This window comes from Melanotaenia boesemani, chromosome 10 (genome assembly GCF_017639745.1).
Source record: "Melanotaenia boesemani isolate fMelBoe1 chromosome 10, fMelBoe1.pri, whole genome shotgun sequence".
NCBI classification, from domain to species: domain Eukaryota; kingdom Metazoa; phylum Chordata; class Actinopteri; order Atheriniformes; family Melanotaeniidae; genus Melanotaenia; species Melanotaenia boesemani.
In genome coordinates this window covers 28,380,114-28,405,003 of record NC_055691.1, presented here as the reverse complement: position 1 = coordinate 28,405,003, position 24,890 = coordinate 28,380,114, and the positions used below count along the sequence as shown (strand labels likewise).

General features: G+C 39.6%; 3 protein-coding genes across 5 annotated transcripts in view; 2 read left to right on the top strand and 1 right to left on the bottom strand.

Annotated features, from left to right (window-relative positions):
• fam107b (family with sequence similarity 107 member B) overlaps nt 1-11,279 on the top strand; it is a 16,615-nt gene extending 5,336 nt beyond the window's left edge. Inside the window, exons 1-4 of one of the 2 annotated variants that reach the window (XM_041996260.1) lie at nt 5,985-6,152; nt 7,407-7,578; nt 10,035-10,191; nt 10,353-11,279. In XM_041996260.1, the coding sequence (XP_041852194.1) occupies nt 6,110-6,152; nt 7,407-7,578; nt 10,035-10,191; nt 10,353-10,472 (492 nt within the window). In that variant the 5' untranslated portion in view covers nt 5,985-6,109 and the 3' untranslated portion in view covers nt 10,473-11,279. Of the gene's footprint in view, nt 1-5,984; nt 6,153-7,406; nt 7,579-10,034; nt 10,192-10,352 lie in introns of those variants that run through there. The other variant, XM_041996261.1, reaches the window with a different exon arrangement.
• On the bottom strand, nt 5,121-24,890 carry si:ch1073-390k14.1 (deoxyribodipyrimidine photo-lyase). Of its 2 annotated transcripts, XR_006011780.1 has the most exons (10): nt 24,576-24,890; nt 22,507-23,131; nt 22,078-22,389; nt 21,820-21,992; nt 21,649-21,733; nt 21,318-21,550; nt 21,019-21,213; nt 20,708-20,933; nt 19,356-20,567; nt 5,121-5,131 (listed from the first exon to the last, which is right to left on the bottom strand). XR_006011780.1 is itself a non-coding variant. In XM_041996258.1 (9 exons), the coding sequence occupies exons 1-9, from the start codon at nt 24,795-24,797 to the stop codon at nt 20,023-20,025; spliced, it is 2,616 nt and encodes an 871-aa protein (XP_041852192.1). In that variant the 5' UTR covers nt 24,798-24,890; the 3' UTR covers nt 18,745-20,022. The 2 variants fall into 2 exon arrangements, 1 of the variants encoding a protein (XP_041852192.1); XM_041996258.1 differs by lacking the exon at nt 5,121-5,131 and having other exon boundaries at nt 18,745-20,567.
• On the top strand, nt 15,465-18,745 carry LOC121647099 (glycine cleavage system H protein, mitochondrial-like). Its single transcript, XM_041996259.1, has 5 exons — nt 15,465-15,644; nt 15,838-15,920; nt 16,035-16,098; nt 16,693-16,824; nt 18,188-18,745. The coding sequence occupies exons 1-5, from the start codon at nt 15,494-15,496 to the stop codon at nt 18,283-18,285; spliced, it is 528 nt and encodes a 175-aa protein (XP_041852193.1). The 5' UTR covers nt 15,465-15,493; the 3' UTR covers nt 18,286-18,745.

Genomic DNA, 24,890 nt, shown 5'->3' with positions numbered 1-24,890 from the left:
CAGCATCCATATTTAACTGTTTCATTCTTGTAATTAAGTCCACATAATTCTTAATTCCTGCTATGTTGTTTATTAAGCTAACTCGGTGCAGGCTTGGGTGGATACTATTTGTGTATGTAACCTGCAAGTAAGTTAGTTGTATGAAGTTTGGACTCAAGCAGAAGTCAATTTCATAAAAATGCCTCCTAATTCTTAAAGTATGTAGTTTTCCCAGATGCATACAGCTGTCAAAAAGGATGAGTTAGAAAAGCATATTGTGATGGAGAATGTAATCCAACTTCATGGTGGGACATGGGAGGGAGACTATTAATGATGCTGGACATATTTGCTGTGTTTACACCAACACCAGTTTATCTGCAGTAGGCCAAAAGCAATCAATCTGCTGGCAGGAAGATCTTAGTTCAGATCCAACAGAAAATAGAGAAAATATTTCGGCTGGTTGGGGAGTTAGAAACAATATTTTACAATAAACATGAGGTTGCCAGAGAGATGAGTCAGAGTACATCAGATGCCTTGACTGAACACACTTAACCAACATTTGGCTGGGTGTCATAAGTCTGTAGATCCATGCTACATGCTCCTAATGTCTCCAGTGTTTTAGGCATCTGCAAACAGATGCATACAAGACATAAAGTCTGGACCTTATTCTGTAATGTGACAATTTATCCTTTTCTGTGTGGGTGTTGACACATGATTGTGCATCTGGGCTTTATGAACCCTAAAACCCTGACTGTAAATTCCCATACCTCTCCATCTCCTTGGTGACATCATTGGATTGTGGGAGCAGGGTGGGTGCTTTCAGAGGTCAGTACATGATGAGGCCTGCAGAATTCCCCAGCTCTCATTCTCCAAAGCTGCATACCCCCACTCTATGGCAGGAAATGCAAAACAGATCTCAACCCCTAAATTCCCTAGCATACTTTTGAGGAGACTTTTTTTCTTCTCCCCACTCACTCTCTTTGTTTCTCTCTCATTTTTAAACCCTTTTCAGCCAAATACTCTGAATTGCCATTGTATGTGATCCAGTATGTTTTGTCAAAACGATGCCCTCACATTTGCATTTACAATTCACCTCTGGTTCAATGCTATTAACTGCAAACTGAGATATATAGGAGGCAAAAACATTGATATGAGACCTAGCCTCTGCTTTGTATTCCCACAAACATGTTTGTACTGTTTGTTTGTACTGTTTGGTTATATCTGCTTTTTTTTCTTTGATATGCACATCAGTTTTTTGCACTTATTTCCAGTCACACTATTTTACCCCCACATAAAACATGCAGAAATAAAAACAAATGCTTGATATGCGATATGTACACCTTAATATGGTTATATCTGCTACAGAGTAAGTGTGCTTCCCAGCATGATTTATGTGTTGTCTCAGGGTAGGCTTGTAAATGAGCATGTACGTACACACACTAGGTCCTTTCTGGAAACATCTCATTGTTACTGCTTGGTCCTAACATTTGAGTCTCTTTCACTATTTCTATGTTTGTCCCTATCTCAAACACACACTCGTGTTCTCCCTCCCTCCTTACCCCCTAAACTGTCAATTAAAAGCCCGTCTATCTCTGTGCTTTAATTAGGGCCTCTCCTATTTATGGCTCAATGGCCGCTTCATTAACAGAAAGGCTAAGAGATGCACAGCCGGATCTGTCCGGCTTGTAACACACAGCAACAGTGGAAAGTGTATGTGAGTATGAAAGAGTGGGAGAGAGTGGGGTGTGGGGGTTGCTTCAGGGGTATTGATGACGCAATTTCCCTTGAGGGGTGGACCTCCCATCTGTGAGTGGAATAGACAGGATCTGGCCTAGAAGGAGAGAAAACAACAAGAGAGTGTGAGGGACTGAATGAGCTGGTAGAGATAATGTAGGTAAAGTAGGTTTCAGATTTTTGATTTTTATTTTTTCTGGCCGTGAACACATCTGTGTCTAACTCTGAACCAGCTCACCATGTTTGTTTTATCCATTTATATTATTTTAAACCTTCTGACATTTTAGATCTTCTACATTAAAGTGAAGCTAATATTTAGGAAACACCTGGTTATTTCCTCCTATTCCACATAACTTAAAAACAGTTCAGTAAAAGGATTTATCAGTCTTTTAAGAACCCCAGTGAATGTGACAAAGAAGAGACTTTTTAAGATTTATTATTTTAAGATTTATTATTTTTGTAAGATGTTTTTTATCAGCTGTGATCACAAGATGACGAAATGTTGATCAGTCCTTTGGAAAACTTGATCCATGGAAAATAAATCCTCACAGATGATGGAGTGGGTGTGGTCTGCCATATGTTCACAACCAATGACAGGTGACTTGCGAGCCCCACCCTGTGCAGATCTACGATCTGTTCAGCTTCTGCCCGTATCCTAGAGAAGAGCTGTGAGGTCAGATGGTGAAGGAGGCCACAGCTGCTCTGCTTCACTTCATTTTCTCTATTCTAGAAGGCAGCAGCAGGAAGAGAGCCGTTTCTGACTTATAAAGGGCTAAACCATGTCGTTATTAAGCTTTTAGATTTTTTTTCTTTTACCCCAGTCAGTTCATCTTGACAGTGATTCTTACATAAATGTATCCACTCATTTTCTTCTTGCTGATGTCTGTAGCGTCCTACTTTTATAAATTGTCTTTCCAGTTGTCTCCTCAGGGTTATTTGTCCAGCCAATTTAAATTCTCCCATATTCTTCTTTAGAAGCATTTCTTTCATCTGCACTGATCAGTAGCAAGGGTAGATTTTAATGGCTGGATTTTGTTTATAAAGTGGATGTATGCTTTCATATGAAAGCAAAGTTTCTGTGTTATACTTTTTTATGGTTTAGTTATAAATTTACTATTTAACTATGCACCATGCTTCATTGCTTGATGTGCACCTTCCTACAAGTATATGCATTTTGTGGTGACAAAAAAATGAAACTCGACTTGTCGCCTTGGTACGTTATGTTCACAGCGAGTATTGCTGTGTTTGAAGATAAAGGCTGTGAAGGAAACATGTTAAATGTTTCTGGCTTTCTAATAATTCTGATACAATAGCACGTATGATATCTTTAGAGCTATGAGTCATTTATTTATTTTCATAGTTGTGCCATTCTGTGCCATCCCCAGAGGTGATTGTTTAGAATCCCCAATAATATGGGAACTTCCCAGATTTTGATTGAATGCAGGCTTTTGTTTAAGAAATGGCTAAAGAAAATCTGACACCAACTAGCATTTTACAAATCTGATTAAAGAGACACACCAGTGAACCAGTTTGAATATATCGGCACAGGTCACATAATTTCTGTCTCAGTTTAACACAAAATTATTAATCAAGCTTTAACGTGCACGTTGCCAACCTAAAGCAATTAATTAAATTTGGTCTTCAGGAACCTACGAAATGACCATTAGCAAATTTCTTAGTATAAGCGACACCTTTTGAGTCATACTTAGATATTTGAAATGCTGATTTATAACCTTACTGAGTTTGTTTTGAAGTTTTACAGTTTGTTAAAGTCCACTGGGTGAAACATGTCGTGTAATCTGGTATTATTTAGGGGTGCGTGACTGAAGGACGAGTTGGAAAGTGCAGATCTCCATGGTGACTTGGAGAAAAATGAGAATTGAGTCTGTATAATGAATGCATGTCTGTGTGTGCAGGCTCATATAGGAGAGCTGGCTTCAATGATGCAATCACTTGGCACAGTACAGGCACTCTACCCTTCTAAGATCAGTCATTCTATCAGCTCTAATGCAACTTGCCACCACTGGGTACACTTTCACACACAGCCACAAGTGCAAACATATTCATCGATTTTACTTCCGCTGCATGAACCAAGCTACCTTGCATGTTTCCATTTCACTTATATACAATGAGAAGAGAGCCAAGCCACAATGGTGATAATAGTAGTGTCTTAGAAAACATGAGTATCTACTATCTGTAGACACATTGAACTTTGTGCTGCTGTTGGTAAAATTCTCCCACAACTGATTGGATCTTTTCTGTTTGCTTACACCGAAACATTACATTTCACATGAGACTTCACAAAAACGGGTCATTATGACTCCAAAGAGAAGGTAAAATGAACAAAGGGGAGCTGTGTTCAGATATCGCCTCATTTTTTCTTACCTGAGACCCTGCTATGACCCTTTTTTTTATTCACTTTCCAATGTTTTTTCAAACTTTAATCTCATTTTATCCCTTAATGACCTGGCATTTTGAATCATCCCAAAACGGCATCATATCTCGTGAGCAGACCTCCAAAAGTCTTTTGGAGGGTTATTATCTCTGGGTGCATGTATGTAGTGTGTGTGTTTGCCTGTTGTCTCTGTAGTAAGGGTGTGTCTTCAAAAGCAGAAAACATACCTTTTTAATGGGATTCCTGGAACCACAATAGCAAATTGTTCCATTATTAAGTTCACTGAAATGCTTGAAGTGATTTTAATGAGTGCACAAATATGAACAAAGAGGATACAACACAGAATGTCTGTCTTTATCTGACTGCCTCTAGAACATGTTGGACATCTGTAGTACTCTTTAAGTTTTGGACTTTAACTGATAGTTGCACATGCTACCTATATTTAAGGAACTGGAAACCAAAAGAGCAAATAAATAAATGAATACAGCATATAAAACTACCAGTTACAAGCCTGGTTTTAAGCAGTGCTCCAATTTGAGGGTGCTGGTCCCTTTTGAACTCCCCATGTGACTTCCCTTATCCCGCGGGGCACAGAGGAAGTAGGAGCAGATGTGTTAAACTAACGTACACTGTGACAACACTGCTAGCCTCTAAGTTCCTCACCCCCTACCATTCTGCATCAACAGAGTCCACACTGAGAAGTAAACTTCATCAGGGGGCAGATCTAGATTACTAACTCTTTACCCATCATTGCCATCTCACACTTGCACCGTCAGTATGGGCTGATGAGTTTGTTCCCATACTCCGCATATTATTATAAATGGTTATACAGGTAGCTAAAATCAGACAGCTAATATGTGCTTTTTGCAATAGAGTTTCAAGTCTCCAAACATACACCTAAAAATGGTGTGCTCAAGATGAGGATTTAATTAATTTATTGAAAATGCATTAAAAATTTGGGATGGGCACATGAATTTTAGGAAAGGCTACTAATCTGGGGATAAGTAGGGATTACTCACAACCCTAAAGGCATTATAAGCAGCTAGAAAACATGATTCTAGTTATATTTATAATCTGTCAACATATTTTATTTGTAATGGATATTTATTATGTGGCACTACTCTGTCTTTGTTCTTGTCTCTGCAGTAACGTGTTTATCTTCAGCTCTTTGTTATGTAACTGACATGGTTCAATTTCTACACTGCAAAAACATCCACCTCTAGTGGTGTGTTAAAGTCATTACACCACTCCTTGTTCACGTTTGAATCTAATAACACGCTCACCCACCCCTCTTGTTTCCAGCACGTGCAGTGCAATGCATCTTTGGTACAACCAACCGTGATTGGCCAGCTTTAAATCCTGAACATCACTTTTTTTTCTCTCCCTCTCCTCATCAGTCTCAGACTGCAACCAAACAGGAGACCTGTAACCAAGCAACACCTCAAAATCACAGGCTGTGCAACATGACTGTTCATAAATCTGAGTCATTCCTCGGTCCGTGGGAAAATAGGCATGTTAGGCTTTGTTAGACAGTATTGAAGTAGACAAATTCAGCTAATGCAGTTCACTATTGGACAACTTAACTGTTTCTTTAAAGCATATAGTGTTCCAAAAAGTCTACGTTACTGGACTGGTAAATAAAGATGGCAGGAGGTTTTCTAAAGCAGTAAGTGTGTGAAGAATCCATTTCTTTATATGCAGTGGAAAATGAACTGCTAGATATTTATTAAAATGGGAGGGACAGAGTAGATGGAGAGAGCAGCGAGAGAGAGAGAGAGAGAGAGAAAGTGTGTGTGTGTGTGTGTGTATGTGCATGTTTGTGTGCGTGTGTGTGTGTAAGCATGGATATAAAACAGCCTTTGAACTCCAACCAGCTCAGTAGCAGACATCTGTGCAGGATAAAGTACCTCTCCTACACCAGGCTCTGCAACACACTGACACACAGAACAGCGTGTTTCATAGCATTTCCTGGAAATTGGATTTTTAATCAAAGTAGCAGCGATGGCGACAATGTTCCGATACCCTGTCTTTCCTCATCTCCAGGGTGAGTTAATCCATTAAGTAATTTTGAGCTTTTAAAACAGTGCAAAAGTTCATTACTGAGCTGTTCGACAGCCTTTTAATATTTCAAAAAAGGGGGAAAAAGTATTTTTAGACATCTATTAGATATTGATGTGGTTAGATTTTCTGATTTACCCATTTATTTAAAAGTTTCTGAAATGGAGCATGTGTGCCATTTGATTAGATGCAGTCAGGAATATTTTCATTATCCAGACAAACTGTCACTTCATCTAAAGCTACATACGGTGGTGACCTACTCTGTGACTGATAGAGTAGCCTCTGTGCTGTTTCATGTTTGTTGATGAGCAAATAAAATGTGAAGATTTTCCACTCTGGTTGTCAACATAACTGTTAAATACCAATTTGAGTTTCCACATTTTGAAATGCAAAATATTTGAAGCCAGTTGTTTGTGTACTCAAAACTGACCAGAGGATATCTGGCCATAAATTACCTGCTCATCTAGTCATGAGTAACCTTGATTTAGGACAAGAATTATGTTAGCCTTTGGGATTAAAGTGTCTAAAGCAACATCTGGAATACTTATTAAAATAAATAAATTTGGCCATGTTTGGTCCTGATCCATCTTTATTACTTTGCATATGTTTCTGATCCCATTTGACAGGAGGAGGAAATGTTCCACACCACTCCGTGTGGAACAGTTATGTAACTTGAGCACTGAATCCCTTTATCGCTATTCAAAAACCCGTGCCAGAGTCAAGGCAGATGCTCATACCAGGTTTTAAAAAGACTGCCATATATAGAGAAATTAAATGTTTGCCATTTAAAAAAAAACATCAAAGCAACATATACAAAAGATATTTGTTTCAGGGGTTGCCTGATACAGGTTGGCTGATGCCAAGTTAGATATCCAGTATGAAGTGTACTTGTCTTTTCAACTAAAATGCAACATTTGACGAAATGAGACAAAATGACGAAGTTAATTTCTATTGAGCCTGTATTGTCTCTTTTTGCTGAAGTAAATTGGTTCTGCATGCAGGAACTGAAATAAATGTCCAAAGGTAATCAAAACAATTTTTCCACAGCAGTCACTCTGACAGGAATGCTTGCAGTGCATCTTTGTATTTGTTTTTGTTTGCTATATTACAAAATGCAAAACATTCATCTAAATTTAATTGACCAAGCTGACTAATCACTCCAGCTTCTTTCATTTTTCCCACAACCCGTATCCCAGATGTAGTTAAATCAAAATCTTTCTTGTTTTCTTTCTTTTATCAGATCCGTGTGATCCTGGTCTGTCGCTGTCACCAGGGAGGAGTGTCATGGCGGAGCCAGACTACCTGGAGGGAGACTGCGATGAGCTTATCAAACCCAAGAAGCTGATCAACCCCGTCAAGAACTCCAGGAACCACCAGGACCTGCACCGAGAGCTGCTCATGAACCAGAAGAGGTCAGGAGCTGGATAAAAACACCCTCTAAATGAATTGCTCTTGCTGTCTGTCTTCTTTCATTTTCTTGCAAAGATTTGTGGCTCTTTCTGGGTTGTTTTTCAAGAAGACAGATTATGGTCAGTTTACAGTTAGCAACCCAAAGCACATAAACCAAAGCAACAACATTCAAGTGGACAGTAATTAAAAAGTAAATCACATTCCTTTATGTGCAGAGGGCAGCAGATTTACAGTTTGTTTATTGAGCAGTAAAACTCATTGTTTATGGCAACAGCACAAAGTTTCAGTATTCAAAACAGGCAAAACGGTACAGATGATGTCCCTTCCAGGGCTAATTTAGTGCCACCTGTACAAATAGAGAATGGGTGAATTAAATCCTTCTGCTTTGATTTTAGTGGACTTGAATCCACGCAGACTGTACTGGTGTTTCTGCAGTGTGTCTTCAGTGGGCCCAGCAGCATCATTATGTAAAGCTTAAGATATAAAACTTTCATTGGAAATATTATATAAAAGCATTAGAGCACAAGTCTGTCAAAAATTGGTTATGTAAACATCACATACGTAGCTATATTGCTGGATAAACCTGACTGCTGGTGTTAATACAAGATCCTAAAGCAGAGGATTTTGTTCAGCTTTAAGAGAGGGTGAGCAGCCATCAGTGTGAGTGTCAAAACGGCATGTGATCATCCTTTTGACACTGTGTGGTTTTTCCTCTCAACATACAGTGCTGGCAGCTTTGTGTCTGAACTATAAATAGCAACGTAAACATTCATGCTGTTGACAGCTGTTCCGTCACAGCAGCCATGCTCTGTCTTTAAACAGGTCAAAGAGTGAGGTGCTTTTGTAATAGTGAAAGAGGAGCATTAAAGAATGACAGGGAAAGAGGCCAGAGAGAGATTTACTGTGGTATACGTATAAAAATATCATTCTTTTCTCAAATGCAAAATATTTCTAGCTGTCTAGACAGAATCAAGTATAAGAAAAACTCAGGGGCTTTGGAGGGGGATACACTTGTTTTGATTGGGCTTTTTAGCTTGTATAGCAATCTCGCCTGCATAGTGGATTAGATGTAGTGATGATAGTGAGGAAGGGAGGTGTGGGATGGATGGATGGGTGGCTGTATAAAGAGAAAAAAAAACATGTTATGCAATCAAGATTACAAAACAGACTACAACTGAGGGCCTTTTTCTGCCTTTGCTACCTTTAGCAGCAGTGACCCATCCTACACACACACACACACACAGGAACACATATGGTGGAATTTCAGAAATTCAACCTACAAGAGATGGAAGTGCTGGAGTGTTGCATACTGAACACACATTCTGCCTAATCTGTGAGAGCATGTGTACTTACGGATGGCAGGTTCAGTGATTATGTAAACCATGCCCACCCTGTACAGGGACTGGTGTAAGCATCTTTATAGCCTGTCTTGTTGCTTCCAATAACCTTGGCTTCCTTCCTATCTGTGAGGTGCTTAAAAGCTGCACAATCCAGTCATTTCTGTTGCTCTCTATTCTTCCTCAGCATCCTAAGTGCTTTCATAAGAGTCTGACGAGAACAGGCTATTTAACAGCAGCAGTGACTGTACATAAAGTGGCGCCTTGTTGTAAATTAACTCCCACTGCATCTTGGAACATTCTTAGCTCTGTTACATAATCTTCAGGATTTCATTATGCATTTAATTAAGGCAGTGTTGATGCTGAACTGCAGACAGGTGGGAACATTTTGTTTTCAGTGAAGATGCAGGCTTTCATCATAATGGAAGTGACCACATGGAGAGCCAGTCAGGCCAAATCGAAAGCTTTGGATTTTTAGCCAATGAGAGTCTATATTCTTTAGTAGTTTCTCTTTTTATTATTTTATTTATGCATCTGTGACCTTTAATTTTGGCTATAATACTTTTATTGCGCCTTATATAGCTTACTACAACCCTCACTCCCCTCTGCTTTCTGTTTTAACCACCCTAATCTCAGCGCCAGCCCCCACCTCTTTATCTTGTAATTTGGAGGACTTCAGAGATTATGTAACTTCACTCCTCTTGGCAAGAATGTCTCACATTTTACTAAGATGTCTCTATCCTCTTTTTGAATACACAAACCTGTGCAGTTGTGTAACAATCCCACTTGTTTCCCAGTGCAGGGAGGATTTCTAGATATTTTTTAATATGCAAGGAGCACTAAACAGTTTTTTATTGCAATTGTCATGTATGCAGATTTGTAAATATGGGTCAATCTCTGATTGGCTCAAAATCAAAATTCTCTTCAAACAAGATTGACATATTTAATCCAAAATATCTAACAGCATGACAAACTCGAATGAGGTCATCTGTTTTGCATGACTTTGTAAGCCATTCTCTCATTTAAATGGGGCTCTGCAGTGTCATAAGCCTGTGTTGCTTCGGGTTGTTCATTAAGCTTCATTTCAGTAACATGCTGTGTCAATGATTGAATCTGCGCAGGGGCCTGGCTCCTCAGAACAAGCCTGAACTGCAGAAGGTTCTTGAGAAGAGGAAGAGGGAACAAATTATCAAAGCTCAGAAGGAGGAGCAGGAAGCCCACAAGAAGAGGAGCGACCTGGAGATAGAACTCATGAAAAGACAACAGAAACTCGAGCAGGTAAAAACAGATGAACAGAAAAATGGTGGCTCTTATTGCTAAGTGAATTGCATCTTCAAATTACTTATCCCTGTATTTAAATCATATAGTTTATATGATTTGCTTTGAATAGCATACCGCTCTGATTTGATTTGTTGTTTGCCATATTTTCCATCATGCAGCTGGAACTGGAGCAGCAGAAAATTGAAGAGGAACAGGAGAACACCCCTGAGTTTGTGAAGATGAAAAGCAACCTGCGCAGGACCAAGCTGGAAACAGATGGGGAGGAACGAACCACTTAATCACCTGCAGGGGTGTCTGGCTGATTGAGATGTTGGGAGTGTGTGTACAAAAAGAGAGAGTGTGTTGTGTCTGTGGTACACAGTGGTGACCTGACCAAGATGACCCTCCTGGCTTTTTCCCAGCCTAGCTGTCCTGCCTGCAGTGAGGAGAGAGACTTTAGAGACTAAAGACCCCCCCTCTGTCTGCCTACAACAGACCGCCAGCACTCTCACCCTTCCAGCAGCACATGGCACCCCCACAGGAGGGACTTTAGACCGACATGTTAAGTTACACGCTTTTCAACAAGGGCGAGCGAGCTTCCAATGAGCTCTGGAGAGACAACCAAACACACACAGGAGTTTTTACCTACTTTGTTTTCACTCCTTTGTGCACAGTGAGCTGTTGTTTCTATTCACCGTTTTCAATGTTGTCATTGTTGTTGTTTTCTTCTCATCTTCAAAATCAATGGAAAAGTGGACACTGGATGGACTCTTGAAGCTGTGTAATATAAAAGCCAAACAAATGTGCTTTTTGTTATTTATGTTTGTAGCTTTTAGCCCAGGTGTAGGCCAGAAAACTTTTAGTCATTCTATATTTTACTTTGTTTTACAGCATAGTATATGAAGCCAGAACAGGACAAAGGGAGTGTGTGGTTGTGTGAAACAATCAGGTTTGCTCAGTTGTTATTAATCCATGCCATTTCCTCAGCTAATTACATTTGGAGCAATAGTAGAACTCCCAGGCATGAGAATGAATTTTCTTTATATATTATGTTGTTTTGTATGGAAAACCTGATGCTTAATAAATATTTTTTTTTGTTTTGTTTAGTTGTTTGTTTGTTTGTTTTTTGTTTGTTATGTTTTGATTGGAGGGGTTATCAATAAGAAACATGACTGAGCTGAGTGATCCCTTTTTGTGTGCTTTTCCTGAGTAAATTACTTTTTTCTAGATGCCAAAAAATTTAATTAAATGTTTACATGTGCAAGCCAATACTAATGAGCCTTCTGGAAAATTGTCACATAAGTATTTTTACCTTATCTGTTATGTTGGTGTAGGTTTCTGTTATTTAAATAAATTAATCTAACTTAGGTTGGTGTTACCTGCAAAACAGCTTGAACATCTGAAGCAACCAGAGAACACAGACCTCCGCCAAGCCATAGGGTCACTCACCTGAGAAAAACCCTAAAGAACCCAACAGCTCACCCAGTAGGCTACACGCTATATTTGAACCTTCTGGCACCATGACAGGGAATTGGGAAAATGTTGCAGACAAACTAATATTTTGACAACCTGGGCTCTTGGAAACTTTCTGGTCCACACTCCTCACCACTTGGTAGCAGTAATGCACCAGATTGTTTTTGCCAACTGCCAAAAAATATAAAGAAGAATGGCAGAACAGAGATCAGGGTTTACTAAGAAAAGAAAGAGATATGGAGAAACTGGTAACTGGGAAGGAAGAGGGCAGATATCTTGCTCATGGTTTAACTACATCTCCTTCACATCTGTGATGTTATGAGTATAGTTAGTTACATAGTTCTACAGTTATTGTAAGTTTATATTATATTATATTATATAAAATGTGTGTGTGTATTATGACACATCATCAAACTGGGAGTAGACAGATCGGGGCACATGAGACCAGAGGCAGGGATCTATTAACCAGCAGGTTCTGCACAAATGGGGCCTCAAACATGACTAAAGGTTTTTAAAAAGAGGTGCTTCCTGGATTAATCTGTTCTCGTACAAGGTGCTCTTTGAATGAGTAATAGAAATCACAAATGCATTATTGTATATGCAGGGGGAAAGTAATATCTGAATGTAAGGTATACCAACTAAAGGACTCTTCTCCTTTATTGATCATGCTGCCATCTTGTGTTTAGACTGAGGAACTTCTTCAGAAACAAACACCACCAATAACTTTGGGACATGAGACTTTGACATCAGTGCAACTAAAACTTGACAAAAATTAAAAAGGATGCATGATATCCTAGCTGACTGAGTCAGTTATATAGTTGTATAGCTGTTATACTCTGTACAGTGGTTAGTATCTTCTTGACTTATATTTAAAGCATTTTCTCAAAATATCTATTTAGTGTACACTGACATTGCTGGAAGGTTTTTTTTTATCATAGTAGAAAATGTGAATTTATACTAATTTTTTACTTCATGCCAACTCTCACGCATTGGCCGTGAGACTCATGCATTTGAGTGACTTCTCACGCTCTCACGCTAATGCAGAAATACACATCAAGAGCAATACTGGCTAATAGGGAGGTTCGGGAAAATTCCCAGTGGGCCGCATTACTCTTGGGCTAGTCTCCCGGTGAAACAAAGAAGTGGCAACGGGCCTACAATATTATCTTAGTATCTGAGAACATTAAATAGTAATGATGTTCGGATCAATAGTGAAATATCTATTCCTGTACCAATATTTATATAAATAAACTTTCAGGATAAGTAGGAACGTCTTCTTCTGTCTGTCGGTATATGTGGAAAAGTCGCAGCAGCACGGTTCATACACTGTTCAGTCCGACATGCAGTGATTAATAGAGATATTTCAGCTTCACAAACAGCAACAATGCGCAGTTTGATGTGTGTGTGAAGGCAACAAACTTCATTCAACATCAGAGAATCTACCATAACATAGAAGCAGAGGTGATAAGCTGAAAGAGGAGAGGAGGAGGAGGACATGGCGCTGTTAGGACGAAGACGGACGTTACTTGGAGTCCTTTGGCGCTGCAGGCAGGTAATATTCTTTGCAGGTATCAGAGGAAGAAATGTGGAGCTGGAGGATCCTGTACATGTAGCAGTGTCACTGGTTTTGGGGAAATGATTTACGTCTGCCTGCTATAAATTTAAGTTTTTGTGTTGATGTTTAAACAACAGTAGTTCCCTGCTATACCCCCTGTATAACTGTGGATATACAGGGGGTTCTATATTGGATTTCCTAGTATCATAGATGAAATATTAGTTATTTTTTTAAGCTATGTTAAAAGTGACAGCTGGATATTTCAATAATGAGGCTGCTCAACTAAACTAGTTTGTACACATAGGCTACTGTCCACATCTGTCCTTGTCTAGCTCAGAAACAGCTATAAACTGGGCCAATAAGGAACATTTTATTAGTCCAGGTAAAAAGCTGATGAGGAAACTTTGTGCCTGATGTGTAACTGGTGGCTTATAGCTGTGTGTAGTCTATAAAGAATAAATTGCCAAGCCTATGTGTGTGTGTGTGTGTGTGTGTGTGTGTGTGTGTGTGTGTGTGTGTGTGTGTGTGTGTGTGTGTGTGTGTGTGTGTGTGTGTGTGTGTGTGTGTGTGTGTGCTGATTCCCATCCTAGCCGCTTCACACTCGGCTGTGAATTGCTCCAGTGAAAGCTGAGGATCACGGCCCAATGAAGCCAACAGAACCACATTATCCACAAAGAGCAGAAACCCAATTCTGAGGCCACCAAACCGGATCCCCTCAACACCTCGGCTGCTCCTAGAAATTCTGTCCATAAAAGTTATGAACAGAATTAGTGACAAAGGGCAGCCTTGGTGGAGTCCAACCCTCAACAGAAACAATTCTGATTTACTGCCTGCATTTTTATATTTCTGTATTTATTTTTTTATTTTGACAGTTTCAGTCCTCCATAGATCTCAACCAGGTTTAACAAAAGACTGAATAGTTTGTTTGTTTGTTTGTTTTATCATAATCAATGATGCAGTCAGGTCCAGAATAATTGAACTTTCTGGTAAAGAGGCAAACAGCTGCATTAGTATTAACATATGGACTTACGCTGAATAAATAAACAATCTTAAAAAGTGTATATTTCTGTATATTGTCCATAACCACATACACAGCGCTGCCTCTTACACATTTTGTCCCAAAGTTTCTGACTATCAGTCTACAGTCAATAGCAGATAGGCTGATAAAGAAAATTTGAAATTGCTGACTCACTGTTAATATTGATGAATGATGATTAGAAAATATGTTCACTTTCAATAAGATAATTTAGTTCAGAAAGACATTAAAGGTCTGTAATTTTTAATCAGTCAACAAACCCAGTTAACATAAAACAACTGTTTTATTGGAGTATTTTTATAACTTCATAACTTTGTAAACAGCTAGCATGTTCACTGCAAATTTGCTCGTATGGATTAGACTTAAGGAAGATTTATGCTCGTGCGGTGTCTGCGTGCGGTCAGCCACGGCATAGCTGACACTGGTGAGTTTGCTTTCGCACTCAAGCGTAGTGGGTGCGTGTCATTTTGGTGTTGTGTTGCAGTTTCTCCTCCTAACCTGAAGGTGGCAACAGGGGTGGTATCTGCCGGTAAACTTACCAGGTCGGAGTACTTTTGATGTTCACTTCAGTTCAATAGGTATTTTCTGTTTTAAAACAACAATGGCGACCAGTACGGTTCAATGTCTTTATTAGCTTGTGGAAGAAAACGAAGAAATAATTCAGCCTCTGCGGAGCTACGCCGAGCCTACAGTGGTTACACAGATGCCGCGCAACCATAAATCTACTTTTAGTGGGTTTACTGGGTCACTGTAAGATACTGTTAACTCACTGTGACAGTGCGCAATAGGTATAGATTTACAGATTACACAAAATAATTGGAGGTGTCTTAAATTCTGGTTTGTGGATCGCTGATACTTGTGTTCCTGTGAGTTCCTCTCCAGAGGTTTTCAAAACACAAACCATTAATTTTTGAGAAGTTAAAGTAAATTATGGGACTACAAAAGATGCTAAGTTAAGAGCTGTTCGAGAACCAAAAGAGTCGGCTCTTATTTGGGAGCTGAGGCAAAAGAACCAGCTCTCTGAAAAGAGCCGAACACCCCATCACTAGTAGTTTTGTCTCTTTTTTAGTTTTCATGTATTTACACAATGTACACAAATATAAACACACATTTAAGACTCATGAAAGTAACTCGTGTATGTAGTTTTACATGTCATTACAAATTTCTCGAAGGCTTACTAGAGGGCGATAGAGCGCTGTTGATTGTTCTAATATCAGTGAAGAAGAAATCGACACTCTCATCAGTAAGCGACAAAGATGGCGGCCTGTGGGCTACTCCGTTCTCTGTCTCCCAACTTTACCATTGTATTGCCTTTCCTTGCCCGATCGACATTGCTTTCTCCTTTGCACCGAGTACCTAAACCTTATTTTGGGAGAACGCTAGCCTCTTCACGTCGATTATCAGCAGGTATTTCACAGTGAATGTGTTTAAGAGCAGCATGTAATCTTTCATAGCAAAAGAGTAAAATTAGCTAGCAAAAAGGACATGATTGTTGACGGCGGAGCAGCTCGTGTCTTCGTCATCTTTGAATGTCACTCTTCAACTTGTATAATCCATTTAGTATTTTAAGTCTGTTTTTTGGGGGGGGGTTTGTCTTCAGCACTTAAATTCACAGACAAGCACGAATGGATTCGAGTAGAAGATGACGGAATAGGGACCGTCGGTATCAGCAAGTTTGCACAAGTAAGCGTCCTGGCAGTGCGCGAGCACTTAACTACGTTGTCTGTGACACAGGCGCTCACAAAAATATTAAATGTTGTCTCAACTACCTGTGACCTTGTTTTCGGCCACTTGCAGGAGGCTCTGGGAGATGTCGTTTACTGTGGACTACCAGAGGTGGGGACACAACTGACCCAGCAAGGTATGAAATCCACTGTCAATATCAAATTTGTATGTTAAAACTTGTACATATGCACTACAGTGTACAATAAGTCTGCTATCACTTTTATAGTGGATATCAGATTGTTGGTTAAATTGATTAAAACTAAACATATTGTTTGTTAATGTTTTCAGTTTATCGTGTCTATATCGTGTACAATGCTTGATCATATAGGATGGAACCTTTTTTTTTAAGTGCTGGACTGCTGGTAACAGTATCATGTTTGATGTAGATATGTAAGTGGTTTAAGAAAAATAATAATAACCTAATTCAAAATATGCATTTACTGTATTTACCATTATTGTGATTTGTGTTCATAGCTTATAATTTATCATCTACATAAATGCCTATAGTTAGTCAGAACTGACATTAAACAGCAGCTACTGAAATGGCTGCTTGCATTGCTAATATGTTTGCTTTCACTTTTTGTTAGCCCACTTAGATGTAATAATTGATGACAGACAGGTTCTGATCATCACAAAATTCCATTTGATGTATAACTGCTATGTAGTTGTCTTTCTTAAGAACTTGACGAATTTTTTATGTAAAGATGTTTTCTAACATTTACTATGACAGATGAGTTTGGAGCTCTGGAAAGTGTCAAGGCAGCCAGTGAGCTTTATTCCCCTTTGACTGGAGAAGTTTTAGAGGTCAATACACAACTGGCAGACAACCCTGGTTTGGTCAACAAATCTTGCTATAAAGATGGTAAGCATGAACAAAAACATTAGTTCAGTTCATGTCATTCATTCTGGTCTGTGGAGATGGATTTAACAAAGTGGCAAAATCTAGTTTTTGTGTTTAAAACTATGTTTACCAACCTTGTTAAATCTAAGTAATGGGCCATTGGGTTCAGTTGTTGGATAGTAGATTGGTGATATGGCACTATAGCATGGAAGGGAGAGGGTATTAAGGTTTAATCACTGTTATATAATCACACAATTATATTTCACAACGATCTTATGTCTTGGGTAAATTCCACTTGAAATATATATAAGCCAGGCCTTATAAAATAGGCCAGTGACATTACCAATACACTTCAAAAGCTGTTACATGATAGAGCAATGTAACTGTGTAAACAAAGCATTTATGTAGTTAATGGTAATTGCAGCACACATCAAATTCAAAGCTCTGCTTCTGGCTTATAAAACAATAACCCAAACAGCTCCGGTTTACCTCCACTCCTTAATTCAGTGCTACACTCCCTCTCGACAGTTACGCTCTGCCAGCGAAAAACGCCTAGTGCTCCCACCACAACGTGGCGCAAAATCAGTAGCTAGACTCTTCTCCTCTGTTGTCCCCCAGTGGTGGAATGATCTACCAAACTCCGTCTGATCTGCAGGGTCCTTATCCACTTTTAAAAGCAAGCTAAAGACTCAGTTGTTTAAGGAGCATTTCCACACTTAGCTTAACTCTCAGAATGAGTTAGAAAGATTTGTCCAGCTCTTTGGTTCAACCAAGTACTGAATAAGCTGTGCGCACTTATGCCCACGATGATATTGTGTGATGAAATCGTGATCTTGTATTTAAATATATGACTTACAAAAAAAAAAAAAAAAAAAAAAGGCACTGGCTCTAGCACTACATGACAGCACCTTGGTCCAACTGGACTCACGGCAGTCTGACTACCACTTAATTATGACGTCCCATCTTGTTTGAATTATTGCTTGTGTTCTTACTCTCAAATATAAGTCGCTTTGGATAAAAGCATCTGCTAAATGACTGTAGAATACAATTGAATAGATCTTGAAACATGCAGAAAACAAGAAAATACATGTAGTCAAATCTATACTTCACTCTCTGCTTCATTCTCCTTATGCAATCCCAGACTGAGGCTGTCAGGACTCCTATATAACTTCTAATCTTTTTGCAGGACCTATTGTTCCTCTCTTTATGACTAAATGTATGTCGTGGCTTATCAACATGACATGATAAATTTGGATGGAAACTTTATTATTTTGTAACATTAAGACTTAAGGTTCTCATTTTAAGTTTTCTCATGATTCTGTGTATGACTTGTTAGAAATAGGCTAAAGCATTTTACTCATTACTTATCCTAACTTCTTTACAGGTTGGCTGATGAAGATGACCATTGCTAAGCCTGCAGAGCTTGACACTCTCATGGATGAAGCAGCATATGAGAGATACATCCGATCAATTGAGGACTAACCTAGCATATTTTAAGTGCCATCCCTCTCCTTTTCAAACACCACTGGCAGGGAGGCACACTACATGTGCCTGTCAGTAATGACACAATGTCTAGCATCCAGCTGTGGAGATTTACAGCTCCAGATTGCTGACCTGCCAGTGTTGTAGAGCTTTCACTTTTAGAAATCCTGTACCTACTGTTAAAAGGCTGACTTTAGGGGACTTGTCAGTCTGTGCTGACTAAACAATCGGTGTTGAGTTGTTGCAACCTTGAATTTCCAAGCAGAAGAGATGGAAACTCAGTAGAATATCTTCCAGTTGTTTCTTCAGAGGTTGAAAGTGGGCAGAAATTGTTGTAGTTGTTCAACTTAAAGCACTTTGGTCTTTATGGTATTATTAATTATGTTGGTCTACACTGCATGTATGATACTTCTACTGTGGTGTTGAGATCTGTATAATATAAAATAAACATTTCCTTACACACTGTTGTCTTTTATTTCCCAAATTTTAGACTTCATTATAGAAATTCAGGCAATATTTTAGAATTCGTAACATGTTTCAACGTGACACAACAAGGTCTTTGTTATTACACAGGTAATAGAGAACAGGTATTACTGTTGACATTATCCCACTTTAAAATCCAAAACTGAACTTGGGCAGATTTTCTCAATGATGTGCTCTTAATGACAGCTAATTCAGCATCCATGTTTCATCCTACCTCTATTCTGAGCTCTCTAGCTAGTGAAAGTCAGTCCAGTGTTGACATTATTTCTTGCTCTGTCCTAAAAATTTCCTCTTGCATTTCTTTGAATCAGTGCACATTCAAAACAGCCATTGTGTTTATATCCAGTTGCTGGCATGTGACGTGGTGCCATGAAATGATATCCTGCTGTAAAAAACTAAGCATCCCCCCTTCCAAAAAAAGTTGTGAAATGTGGTTTCTCAGCAGCAGGGCAACAATGGCTCCAAGAATCTGCATAATAAATGCCTGTACCATCAAACTGAGTCAGAAACAATCCTGAGTACAGAAAGTTACATCACAAACACAAAAAGGTTAACCCTAAATCTGGAATACGAGACTGGATTAAGACAATTCGTGCCTTTTTGTTAGTGGAAAAAAGTAAAACAGCAAGGGCAGTGACATCTGGTGGTTTGCAGCAGCCCTTCAGTTTAGGTTGGATTATATAACATAAATAGATAAGTAAACCTTTGTTGCACTAAAATCAAGTGGACTGGTTTAGTTGAACCAGTAATTTTTCACTTATGTAACTGATTTTATACTTGAAACAGTATTCTCCAATCCTGTAAGCTTTAATGTTATTTACACACATTTTCTCACTCATGACACACTGGCAGTATACTGTTCGAAACACATAAGAGGTTATGGGATATGACCACTTTTTTCAACAGTACCTATTCAATTGATATGCACCCATAAAGGTGGCAGGCATCTTTTTCTTTTTTTTTTTTAAATCACGGAGAAAAAAAAATACATGGAATGAATCATTTATAGCACTACTATACACACTACTGTTTAAAAAAGACTGGAGGTAATGCAAGGACATATACATTTCACATCACCCACACAGTCCAGGTCCTTTAGAACTGATATTTTAATTAGCCAGATCTGTAATATTCAGGATTTTGCAGACCTTCTGAGTCCTGTTTGTTTCTCACTGCTGACTGTGTTACTGCTGTTATATTTTACAGCAATAATAACTGCCTTGTACATTAGACTTCTTCTAAAGGATCTCTGGCTCACTTCAGTGAAGTGACTGCCCCACCAGGTACAATAGAGAATCTGTCTTTGGCTGTTGGAGTTCGTCTGGCCCTTCCACGAGTAGAAGGCGATGGAGGGAGCCCCTCCATTCTGCGATAATCCTTCTCCAGCCTCTCTTGTCTCTGGGCTCCCTCATACATCACACTGGCAGTGAAGTCTTTCTCATTTAGGAATGCGATGGTCTCATCCCGCTTACGGCTCACATATCCTTTTAGAACAGCATTGTAGGGGTTTGATGCAGCGTCAGCATCTGGATCTTCTTGCTGGTATTTGAACTCCATGCGGGTGATTACTGGTAACAGGAAGTGCTTCCCCTCTGATACCACAATTCCATCTCTGTGTGACAAGCCCAGAGCCTCTGAGACTAGGCGTGGGGGCAAAGGCACTAAGTCACAGCCGGAACGTTTGTCCACATACTGTCCAAACTCTTTACGCACCAAAGCAACATCTTGCAGAGACTGACTTCTCCGCTCCTCTAGGTCAGTAATTATTCGCTGAGGGTACGTCTGGCCAAACACCACACCTAAAGAGACAGTATTTCTTTGTTAAGGTGCTAAACTGTACATTGTGCATAGCATTATTCAAAGCATATCAGAACTTGTCAGTGCTACTATTGTTTTACAAAGAGCATTTGAACCTAAAGCCAAAGATAAATTTTCTCACCTGCACGCCGCAGCATGGAGGCAGGACATTTCCAGGGTTTGTGAATAAGCTCATCAGGCAGATCTGCAAGTTCAGGACACCACTTTCTAACATAGCTGCCACAGGGATCACAGGTCATTGCTGCATTGATGGGGTGCATGACAAAGTTCCAGTGATCCAGGCCACACATGCCCCCATTCTGCCACATCATAGCATCTATGGCAACATCAGCGTCCACCAGAGTGTCCTAAACAGATGTAAATGTTAATAATGATAAAGTCAAGCAAGTCTTGCTATAAATATGAGTGCATTCATGCCTGTACAAATCTTACCTGGAACCAGCGATAGCCCTCTTGCCAAGGCAGGTGGAGATAGGCAATGAGAAAAGATGCCACCACATGTCTCATGTAGTTGTTCATCCAGCCTGTCAGCCACAGCTGCCTCATGGCTGCATCAACCAGAGGGTAGCCTGTTTTACCTCGCTGCCATGCTTTGAGATGGCTGCGATCAGTGTTCCATCGAAGAGCCTGGGAATGAAAATGGATGAATGATCATTGTGAAATTATTGTTCTATTTGTTGAAGTTGTGTTTACTTAGTTTCAAAGTGTGTAATAATTGCACTGATTTCAACCTTGTATGGAGGTCTGAGGGATTCCCAGGGGAGGTCAGGAAACAGTGTTAACTGCCAGTAAGCCAAATCTCTCCATGCCAGTTTGCGCTGGAACTTTTGGGGTCGACAGTGTGCCCCTTTGGCATCCCACAATAGCCACCGAGGACTGAGCTGACCAAAGTGAAGGTAGGGAGACAGGCAGCTGGTGTTTGGAGCATCTGCTCTGCCTGACTCTTTTTCATATCTATACACACCTAAGAAACATCAAAACAATCATTGGGTGGTGTTTATTACCAATCCCTCTTAATATTTCTGCAAAGACACTTCACAAAGTGCATATGGAATGTCTCACCGTCGTGAAGAAAGGCGTCTAGACGGGCATGTGCTCCATCTTCGCTAAAATCCCAAGACTTCTGAATGTTAGCCGCCCAGTTAATCTTAAGGTAAAAATTAACACAAGAAAATATCTAACACTGTAAGATATCTGAATTTTATTTAGAGGGCTGCTGCTGCGCTCACTCACTATTGTGCCATCCTTCCTGCGTGGCATCCATGCCAGTCCAAGAGTGTCCAAAGGAACACCCTGTGGCCAGTGGGTAGGTGAAGGAAGAGATACTGGAGGGTCTAACGGAGTCCCTACAGCAGCCCCTGGGTTTTGCCTACAGCAGCTCATGAAGTGAGACACTGAACCAATTCCTACATAAAAGAGAAAAAGGAAAATATTTAAGCTTTAAACAACATTTAAAGCTTACTTTGCCAAATTCATATTTTTACAACTAACCTCTGAGTCCCACACCCTCTGTGCTGACAGAATAGGGGTCTCTGAGACAGTAAGAGTGGAACAACCTGCATTCAACACCCTCTTTCTGCAGAGCTGACACCACAGCATCATCTCTCTCCTTCAGCCACGGTTCATACAAGGCATTAGCCAACACTTTTCTTGCCCCAGTCTCTTTTACCAGCTGCTTCAGTGTATACAGAGAAGATCCAACCTTATTCCCTTCTGCACTGGCCTTGAGAAAGATGAGGTGGCTGCCAATATACTCCAGGGTTCCACAAAAACAAAGTAAAGCCTGGTGAAGCCAATATTTGCCTGTTCAAAATAAGAGAAAACCTAAATGGGCAAAGGCTAGACAACCAGCAAATTAATAACATTTAACAGTATGTAAATTTTTGGGAAGATTCCCAACTGATTTCTTGGGAAACTTACAAGCTCCACCCACAGCCACTGTAACTCCTGGCCCCTCCTCCTCTTCAGGGCTCCAAATAAAGACAGGAATGACAGGGGCATCAAGCTCTAGTGATCCAACAAGAGCAGGATTGTCACACAGTCTCAAATCCCTCCTGAACCAGAGCAAAACAGGCGGCGGTGCCGATGGTGACCGGGATAAGCCTACAAGCTGCTGGCCGCCTCTTTTTCGCCGCTGCCGCCTATTCTTAGAGCGTTTTGGCTTCTCTGATTGGTTCAAATCTCCTTCCTCCATCGTTTGGGCACCTTGATTTTCAGTATTTTGCTTGGAAAATGAAGCAGAGGATCCAGGGAAACAGAGAGTCTGAGCTGTCCCAGGTGTTTGGTTATCATCAAGATGTGTATTCTCCCTGTTCCAGAATCCAAATTGTGGTGAGGAGGTATTTTCTCTTCTAATTACATCTTCCAGCTGGGTGAAGTTCCTTTCCTGCGACTTAGATACATAATTCGACTGAACAGACCTGCTGTGATTGATTCTGACTCCGGGCTGTAGGGGTTGTGGCTCTTGGATGGAGGTTGATGGCGATGGATTTTTCATTTCCAACAGAGACAGAGCCAAAGCAAGTTCCAGCTCATCATCTTCAGTCTAGGATTTTAATAAAACAACTCATTAAAATTAGAATATTATGTCAATTATTTTTTAGAAGTTATTGTTTTTACGTTTATCAATAAATATACCCTGTAACCCAAATGTCCATTATTGAGTTTTTTTTTTAACATAAACTAAATATTTATCATTGTGTATTTATTAGACTACAGCCATTAGACTGCATTAGATTCATTACACAACACTACACAACTGTTGCTCCGTAGATGCATCTGCACAGTCCTAACATCTAATAACTGTTGTTTATAAACAATAAGAAAACCAGCATTTTCAGAAATACCAAACATACTTTCCAAGCTAAAAAAAAAAAACAAAGAACATATTCTCAGAAGAAATGACTTGCCACAGAAGAAAAAAGACAGGCGGCAGTATTTACATAAATGTTCCTTCTTAGTGCCCCAATATACTGTGAAAGTGTAATGTCATTTTTTACTAAGTGTGCATTCACATCAATATAGTCCGGTACAAGTGGGGACATGGTTCGGTTGGCGGGTGCAACACTCTTTTGGACCGAGATTGTGTTACTCAAAGGAAGGACCTTTAAAATAATGTGTTCCACTCTCCACTAGAGGGCGCTGGACCAAGAATTACTGAAGGAGAAGACAAGACCCACAACAAGGAAGAAAACTTGATTTGTTGGTTAATGCAGGACAACTTCGGTTTCTGTTTCTACCAGTTAACTGAAGACTATGGAGCCACATCAGTCGGTCTAGTATTCAGATTAAAAAGGCTAATATGAATGAGTCCTAAGATTATACCATATTTTCTGCATTGTGATACTTGATATAATCATTATTCAAAGTTCCTAAATATATCTTACAGTGACCCTTAGATGCTAAATAAAACAAGGTTTGATAAAGCTTGTCAAAAGAATGAGCAAAAAGAAAATAATTCCCATAACACGAGGATATGTAAAGAAACCATTTCAATTAACGTAAAAAAAAAAAAAAAAAAAAAAAAAAAAAAAAAACTGCCATTACCTTTTGCATTGGGCTTTCTAAAAGGTGTTTTTTATATCTATATTGAGTTTTATCAAATGTATGTCAATGAGTATTATTAATAATATTATTAATATTAACCCACAGGAAGTAGCAGCTTCTTGGAGCCGAATGAGGATGCGTGTTTGGCGAATAGCTGACTGCATGTATGTAAAAGTGTTTTTTGTTTTGTTTTTTTAGCTGCAAAAGCGCATGCAGACATGACAACAATAAGGTATTAAAACAGCAAAAACAATCTTGCTAATATGTCAGCATGTGTCTTAAAAAAAACTGTGTAATGGTCTGCGTCTGTTATTTTTAAGGTTACTAATGAAGTTATAATTCATTTCTTTTCCCATCCTCTTTTAAATGCCATTTTAATACATTTTAACACATAAGATAAAGGATGCTACAGTCTTCTATCAGTAGTTTTATCAGTTACTGACCTTGGAGAAATATTCCTGGTAGATGGAGGTGAGGACGGAGTGGAGGCTGATGTTGGCCGTGGACAGGGGCTTGATGAGGGACGGGAACTGTGAGCGGGTCTCTCCGTATCCCAAAACGGACACACAGATGGCAAAGAAACCCTCCGGATCCTCTCGACCCACCAGTACCTCCCTTAACATCTGTCTCACCACAGTTTGGTCACTACCCGCTGAAGGAGGCATGTTTAAATGGAAGGTGAGGAAAACTCAATTATAAAATTATGTAAAAGATAAAAGTTTTAAGGTAGAACAATCCTGTCACAGCTTGCTCCTCGT